This window comes from Diaphorina citri, unplaced genomic scaffold (genome assembly GCF_000475195.1).
Source record: "Diaphorina citri unplaced genomic scaffold, Diaci psyllid genome assembly version 1.1 scaffold3541, whole genome shotgun sequence".
NCBI lineage: Eukaryota > Metazoa > Arthropoda > Insecta > Hemiptera > Psyllidae > Diaphorina > Diaphorina citri.
In genome coordinates, this window is record NW_007380941.1 from 10,470 (window position 1) to 19,346 (window position 8,877).

Genomic DNA, 8,877 nt, shown 5'->3' on the forward strand with positions numbered 1-8,877 from the left:
AATATTAAACTGTTGATAAAGGTCCACATGTCTTCCTTTGACAGTTAAAATAAAGCACTATATACTATACGATGTGATGGTTGATGTGTTAATGTGGTGCAATATTAACCGTTCAGATAAAGGACTACATCTCCTTCTTCGACATTATATCTAAATTCTATTTACTTATGGGACGAAATTTTGTGTGAATTTTATGCTGTGTCGTTTGGTAACCCTTTTTTGCTCAGTTTTAAAAACTTGGAAAAAATCTAACAAAATTCACATAACTATAACTTTGTACTCCCTTTTTATCTGGTGCTCCGCCACAGAGGAATTATCTTTAGCTATTCTTAATTTCTAGAGATCTACTCTTCCCTAGTAGATAACTGAAACTGACCATGGAATAGGGCATAAGTGCATAACCCATTTCCCCTTGATCCTTCACTGGAAATCGCATGAAAATGATAGGTTGGCCTTACTGTGAACTAATACGTTTTTTTATCACTCTCTACTTTGCTAACTTGACTGATAAAGATGGGTTGTTGTACGAGGGTATTACTTTCTGATATATGTATTGGTTACTTTATTGTATGTACTTTGTTTAGCGATGTTACTTTGCTTAGTTGTGTACTAATTAAACTGCTGGTACTGCTGATAAAGGAAAATGATTGACTTGAGCCTGAGCTGTGATTATTAGGTAGGTAGTTTTTTTTATGTTACAAAAGATAATGATGAAAATATTGTTGATCAGGCCCGCACTTACCGTCTTGGTCTATGGACAAATTGGGTCACTTTCACTTTACAGTGCTTCTGGGGCAAAGGAACTTTTCAATCCTGTCCCAGGAAGGATAAATGAAGTACCTGTAAAGAAGTATGCATATTCCAACAAAGTCCTTAGTTTTTACTTTCTATTACTACAGTATAGCGGAGCTATACTAGTAATGAAAGTATTGCAATCGGTCCAAATTTTCAAAATCGGGAAATGATTGGAAATATCCGTTTTGGGATCCCCTGATGTCAAAAAAGTGATTTTTAGCCCATGGTCTGTACGTATGTATGTATGTATGTATGTATGTATGTATGTATGTATGTATGTATGTATGTATGTATGTATGTATGTATGTATGTATGTATGTATGTATGTATGTATGTATGTATGTATGTATGTATGTATGTATGTATGTATGTATGTATGTATGTATGTATGTATGTATGTATGTATGTATGTATGTATGTATGTATGTATGTATGTATGTATGTATGTAGAAAATTCGAATTGCTCAGTGGAATATACGAACCCTGCTGGACTCAAAAGCACCCTATACAACAACAGTAGAAAGGAGAACAGCCCTAGTCGCTCGTGAAATGAAAAAGTATGGTGTTGACATTGCCACCTTACAGGAAACACACCTGAAAGAGACGGGGCAACTTGAAGAACCCGCAGAGGGCTACACTTTCTTATGGTCTGGCTGCAAACCGGAAGAACCGAATCACTATGGTGTAGCCATATGTGTGAAGAGCTCTCTACTCCAGTCTGGAGTTGTTTCTGAACCTCACTGCATAAACGATCGCATAATGTTCGTCAATATTAACGGAGAAAAAGAATCAACCACCCTAATATCCTGCTATGCTCCAACCCTTCAGAGCAATGACCTAGAAAAAGAAATATTCTACAACAATCTCAAAAGAGTATATGAAGAAATACCTAGGAAAAACAACATAATCATTGGAGGAGATTTCAACGCTAGGGTCGGCAACAAGCATGATATATGGAAAGGAGCGCTTGGAAAGTATGGAACAGGAAAAGAAAATACAAATGGCCACCTCCTACTTCAATTCTGCATCGAAAAAAATTTGACGATCGTGAATACTATGTTCAAGCAAAAAGCCAAATTCAAAAACACCTGGCAACATCCACGTTCGAAGGAGTGGCATACGATCGACTACGTCTTGATCAAAACTGATTACATAAGGAATGCCCTACGATGCAGAGTTATGAGGGGTGCTGAATGTAGCACTGACCACCGCATGATTCGTGCTGACTTCAAAATGAAACCAAAGAAACATAGAAAAACAAAGAAGGGTGACCCAAAACTTGACATGTCACTTCTGAAAACTCAAGAATATGTCGGAAAATACCAGTCAAAACTAGAAACAATAATGTCTTCAGAGTTTCACCAAATCCAAGAAAATCAGACCACTGTGGAAGAAGAGTGGAATTTGTTCAAACACGCCCACGTTGAAGCCGCCAAACACACGCTGCCCAAACTGAAAAATGAAAAAAGAGACTGGTATCGAGAAAATAACACAGCTATTGAAGAAATCCTGAAAATTAAAGATTCAACCTATCAAAGATACCTCAGCAATCCATCCAACCAAAATAAGGCTGCGTTTCAAGCTGCTCGAAGAATCTGCCAGAGACAAATAAGAGAACTCAAAGATCATTGGTGGAGCGAAAAACATACATACATACATACATACATACATACATACATACATACATACATACATACATACATACATACGTACATACATACGTACACACATACGTACAGACCATGGGCTAAAAATCACTTTTTTGACATCAGGGGATCCCAAAACGGATATTTCCAACCATTTCCCGATTTTGAAAATTTGGACCTACAGAGGGAGGGACAGAGAGGGGCTCATATTAAAATAAATAAGGCTGAGGGAGAGAACGAGAGAGAGAGGGAGAGAGGAAGAGAGAGAGAGAGAGAGAGAGAGAGAGAGAGAGAGTCTGAGAGTCTGAGAGAAAGGGGGCGGGGTTATCAATAAAATGTTGATTTGAAATCCCAACTTATGTATAGTTACTTTTGCAATTTGCAAAGGTCGTTGTTAATCAATTCCCATGTCTACACAGGTGAGGGAGGTAGATTCGTAGAAGCTTATCCCAGCTTTTAGGGCTGTCTAGCCCCTACACCTAAGACTCAGATTGTGCTTTTTGTGTATGAGAGAAAGAGAGATAGACCTCATTTCGTTTACTCAGTTAATCTCAGTAGAAATTCTAAGATGAAAAACTACAGTCTCCTATAATAGTCCTAATGGAGAGAGACACCAGAATCACAACGCCAACCTGGGGCAAGGTAGGCAATAACTGATGCGAACCTAATAATAATAACTTAATAACAATAAAAATCTACACTCAGTATACACTAAATGCTCTCATTCAATGGTTCAATTCCCGTTCACATATTGCCCGAGTAATGATAATTGACAGTTAAAGAGAGGATTGGCCTCAAACCTGCTATACTCCAGATAGGAGAGTGTCTACAACTGATAAGTATGCGTCACACATGTTAAACTGTATGGCATTCCTCAAGTGTAGACTGGAAAGATATACCAATAAACGACAGGGCACAGTTAAACGAACGGAGTGAATTCAAAGTTTTAACTTTTTAACTGTAACTGCTAACGTCTGTTCGTTTCCAAAGCAAAGACAGGATAGGAGAAAACACGCCCCGGGCGGGAATCAAACCCACGACCCACGCAGATGCGCTACCAACCAAGCTGACTAGGCTAACTTATTGCTTTCAGTCTCCCTTTTACTTCGCGTTCTTCCGTGTTCAGACGTGGTCGGCGTTTTTCGTCAGCCTCTCAATCAGCCCTAACTAGAGTGATTGGTTTTGGCTCCATTTTACGAGTGGATGCCCTTTCCACTCAACCTTTTCTATTTCTTTAGCCAGGGAAATTTCAGCCTGGTATCCTCCCTAGTAGGGAGGATACCAGGCTGAAATTTCCCTTGTGCGATACTGTCAGCTCAACCCCAATATATTCACCAACACGGGTAAGTGAACAAGGGCGTGAGTGAACAAAGCGAGTTCCAAGTTTTAATTTGACGATTTTTCAGCCAGTGTGTCTGTAAAGTTGTAGATCACATTCGGGAAAGGAACTTTCATGGAGACCAATTAGCCAATTCCCTTTGTGTGGATAAAATAGAATGTAAAAAAAAAAACTTGTGATAAGGGAGGGACCGAAACTAGGAACAAAGGAAGGAATTGAGTCAGTCGAAATTAACCTCCCTCCTCTCTCTCTCTCTCTCTCTCTCTCTCTCTCTCTCTCTCTCTCTCTCTCTCTCTCTTTGTAATAAGTTATCTCTTTTACATCATTGTTATGGAACTTCACAATTACTGAGTCTCCATCAAGACAAAGGAAGCGAATTGAGTCAATCGAATTAACTCTTTCTCTCTCTTTCTCTCTCTCTCTCTCTCTCTCTCTCTCTCTCTCTGTTTTCTTTATAATTTGAACTTGAAACTATAAGCTAAAGATGCGTTTAGTCACCGCAAAATATTTACATATTGATATATAGGTACTAGGTAGGTATTATTTTCGTTTTCTACACAGTTATGTGATGACTCATTAAGATTAATGTAAGTGTTAGTCAACATGTAGCTATGTATTTCTCCTCACTAAGTTTCCATCTTCACGCCCAATTTACATACACTTTGTACCCTTGATTTAAAAAAAAAATAAAAAAAAAAAAAATGCCTGCCTCACTGCAGGCCTGTATCCAGGATTTTATTGATTGGGGGGCAAGAGTTCAAACAGTGATTTCCCGGGGGAATGGATGCTACAAAATTTTGGACGGCCTCTTTATTGTGGGCCGGACGAAAGCTTTGTTAAGTTTGTTTGTCCGTCCTCTGTCAGTTTGTTTTTTTTTTTTTTTTTTTTTTACTTATTGCTTTCAGTCTCCCTTTTACTTCGCGTTCTTCCGTGTACAGACGGGGTCGGCGTTTTTCGTCAGCCTCTCAATCAGCCCTAGCTAGAGTGATTAATTTTGGCTCCATTTTACAAGTGGATGCCCTTTGCACTCAACCTTTTCTATTTCTTTAGCCAGGGAAATTTCAGCCTGGTATCCTCCCTAGTAGGTATTATATTATTATTTTTTTTACATTACTTCAAGGCCCATTCTTATAGGGTGGTCCAGGGGGGCAAATTGTTAAAAGTGCCTTATTACTCCCTTTTTCGGACCGAATTGATCTTGTATTGTTTTTTGGTCACCCTGTCTGCCACGGTATGTCGATGAGTAGTTTACGCGCAACCAATACGCTAATGTTAATGTTACGTATGTAAGAATATCTAGCATTCTAGCTCATAACAGGAACATGGAACATGTAATGATAGGCATGTAGTGTAATTCAGGTAGTTATTACTCCATGAAGCTCGTTTATGATTCCTGTCTCCGTATCGGACAGCCTTAAAAGAATACCTATGTGTGAACGTCTCCGTCTGTATGTCAAATGCTCCGTTTACCATAGTGCCATGTGTTGCACGCGATGACGTGCATCGATAAGAAACACATGTTTCAAATCTCAGCCATTTCTTCACCTGGACCACATGGTGCAATAACTTTAAATCTAGCAAGGTAGGCTTTAAATCTGGAGGTTTGAGGTTAGAGTCCAAGTCAAGTCATTAAAGAAGGGGACGACATTTGTGACAAGCACTTAAGCCTAACACCATTAAAATTCCTTTACCTTCCTTGTAGAATACAATATACCTTGTTTATCCTGCTCGAATGAGACTAAAATGTCCCTCTACCCCAGCAGTCTACTGTCTAAACAAGGTCTCCTGTATTTTATGGGTTTTTTCAGGTGTATGTTCAAATATGTTAATAATTCCAGTTCCAATATATTAACTAGTATTCTCTTTCTTATTGTCAGGTAATGATCTGATGCACAAATCACTTATCATAATATGTTACTAATAGGTATTGTAGACCTACATCTTGGAAAAAAAAGACGTTCTTTTCAACTGCTAAAAATAGCTTGGGTTATATTTTAACGGAAGCGGAGAGCATTGAGCATTGCACAATGTGGACACCCCTTTACGAAGCTGAGTGAGCGTCCGTCGTTATATTATATTATAATTTATTATTGTTTTTTTTTTTTTTTGGTTTTTGCGGACGCACCATTTAGTGATCTAGCAAGGTGGGCTTTAAATCTGGAGGTTTGAGGTTAGAGTCCAAGTCAAGTCATTAAAATGAGGGACGACATTTGTGACAAGCACTTAAGCCTAACACCATTAAAATTCCTTTACCTTCCTTGTAGAATAGAATATACCTTGTTTATCCTGCTAGAATGAGACTAAAATGTCCCTCTACCCCAGCAGTCTAAACAAGGTCTCCTGTATTTTATGGGTTTTTTTTTCAGGTGTATGGGTGTATGTTCAAATATGTTAATAATTCCAGTTCCAATATATTAACTAGTATTCTCTTTCTTATTGTCAGGTAATGATCTGATGCACACGTTCTTCAACCCGGACAAGGAAGGATGGCTGTGGAAGCAGGGCGGCCGATATAAAAGCTGGAAACGGCGCTGGTTTATTCTTAACGATAAATGTCTCTACTACTTTGAGTATACAACGGATAAAGTAAGTAAAAAGCTATGTTTAACCAGATAAACTTTGTTAAGCCTAGTTAGCTTGGAAGGTAGAGCGCCTGTCTAATTGAAAATTCAAGCGGCCGATATAAGAGCTGGAAACGGCGCTGGTTTATTCTCAACGATAAATGTCTCTACTACTTTGAGTATACAACGGATAAGGTAAGTAAAAAGCTATGTTTAACCAGATAAACTTTGTTAAGCCTAGTTAGCTTGGAAGGTAGAGCGCCTGTCTAATTGAAAATTCAAGACGAATAAACTTTGTTAAGCCCAGTTAGCTTGGAAGGTAGAGCGCCTGTCTAATTGAAAATTCAAGGGATCGGCAATTTTTTTCCCACCTATCCAGGTTTTCCGATTACGAAAGTGTTTTCCCATTACAGTTATAAAGTTTATCCAAGTTTCCCATTGAGACAGGTTCGGCTTTATGTAATTGTGTTTCCCAGGTTTCCCGATTACGAAAGTGTTTTCCCATTACAGTTATAAAGTTTATCCAAGTTTCCCATTGAGACAGGTTCGGCTTTATGTAATTGTGTTTCGTATTAATAACCGGGCGTCGCCCCGCTTTGAACTTAACTCATACTTACTATGTATTTACCTCAACGGACAAAAAACTTGGAAATTTATCCCCGATCAAGCATGCGTCACTTAGTAGTGGTATGATTAGGGTGACCATAATTATTTTGGCCCAAAGCGGGACGCAGTCCTTTTTGGACGAAGGGGGGGGGGGATGGTAAGTGTTACAAGAAACGTACGATAATATGTCCCTGTACGACAATATCAAATCTGAGCCGTTCAAAATACCTGAAGACGATGGTAAGTCCTATAAACCTAGGTACGATAATATCAAGTTGTGCGATAATATTGCCCTGTACAATACTGTACATAGGTTTCTTATATTTAATTTAATTTAATTTAATTGAAAGATCTACATTTACAATTTTGCACGTAAATACAGGAGATCAGTTTACATAATTGATAAAAAAAAAGGAAAAATACAATAAAAAGCTAAATGTCAAAACGAAAAATACAAAAAGCATAGAACAAAAATTGAAAAATAATTCAATGAAGTTTGATCAAGGATGGGGTTAATACCTATGGCATTCTTGGCTGTAGGTAACTTGCGTACTATTTCAATTTTAACTTTAAATCTAGCAAGGTAGGCTTTAAATCTGGAGGTTTGAGGTTAGAGTCCAAGTCAAGTCATTAAAGAAGGGGACGACATTTGTGACAAGCACTTAAGCCTAACACCATTAAAATTCCTTTACCTTCCTTGTAGAATACAATATACCTTGTTTATCCTGCTCGAATGAGACTAAAATGTCCCTCTACCCCAGCAGTCTACTGTCTAAACAAGGTCTCCTGTATTTTATGGGTTTTTTCAGGTGTATGTTCAAATATGTTAATAATTCCAGTTCCAATATATTAACTAGTATTCTCTTTCTTATTGTCAGGTAATGATCTGATGCACACGTTCTTCAACCCGGACAAGGAAGGATGGCTGTGGAAGCAAGGTGGCCGATATAAGAGCTGGAAACGGCGCTGGTTTATTCTCAACGATAAATGTCTCTACTACTTTGAGTATACAACGGATAAGGTAAGTAAAAAGCTATGTTTAACCAGATAAACTTTGTTAAGCCTAGTTAGCTTGGAAGGTAGAGCGCCTGTCTAATTGAAAATTCAAGGGATCGGCAATTTTTTTTTCCCACCTATCCAGGTTTCCCGATTACGAAGTTTATCCAAGTTTCCCATTGAGACAGGTTCGGCTTTATGTAATTGTGTTTCGTATTAATAACCGGGCGTCGCGTCGCTTTGAACTGAACTCATACTTACTATGTATTTACCTCAACGGACAAAAAACTTAAAATTTATCCCCGATCAAGCATGCGTCACTTAGTAGTGGTATGCTATCCACAAAAGTTGTGAAAAAGGCCCTTCTTTACCACAAGAAATTGAAATTTGATTGATTTGATTTTTATGTCCCCATTCACTCCTAACAATCAATCTCCTCCCTCCAGGAACCCCGTGGCATTATTCCTTTGGAGAACATTCAGGTTCGCGAGGTGCACGACCGTCACAAGCCACACTGTTTCGAACTGTTCACCTCCGGGTTCGAGTTTATCAAGGCGTGCAAAACAGACTCGGAGGGTAAGGTGGTCGAGGGGAAACACACCGTGTATCGGATGAGTGCCGCCACTGCCGAGGAGAAGGACGAGTGGATCAAATGTCTCAGGTGAGTAATGAGTTGGTTTTTTGCCCCATTTAAATTTGGAATCACACTGTAGAATGTTGTAGATTTATTCTATTATTGTGTACAAAGCTTAATTGGTACCTGAGATCAACATGATTTCTCAATTTCTTGGCGTCTTAAGGCTAAAGAAATTGAGAAATCACGTAGATTAATAATCAGAGGTGTATTTCCTTTCGGGAAACGGAACTGGTTCCCTTTTGGAAACTGAAATAGCTCCTGTACTAAACCATAGGAAATCCAAGATGACGCGTCGTC

General features: G+C 38.6%; 1 protein-coding gene across 1 annotated transcript in view; it reads left to right on the forward strand.

Annotated features, from left to right (window-relative positions):
• The first annotated feature begins 7,124 nt into the window (after window positions 1-7,124).
• LOC103520370 (cytohesin-3) overlaps window positions 7,125-8,877 on the forward strand; it is a 12,084-nt gene continuing 10,331 nt past the window's right edge. The window contains exons 1-3 of the mRNA XM_026831516.1: window positions 7,125-7,187; window positions 7,826-7,968; window positions 8,390-8,604. Coding sequence (XP_026687317.1) covers window positions 7,133-7,187; window positions 7,826-7,968; window positions 8,390-8,604 — 413 coding nt within the window. The 5' untranslated portion in view covers window positions 7,125-7,132. The remainder of the gene's footprint in view (window positions 7,188-7,825; window positions 7,969-8,389; window positions 8,605-8,877) is intronic.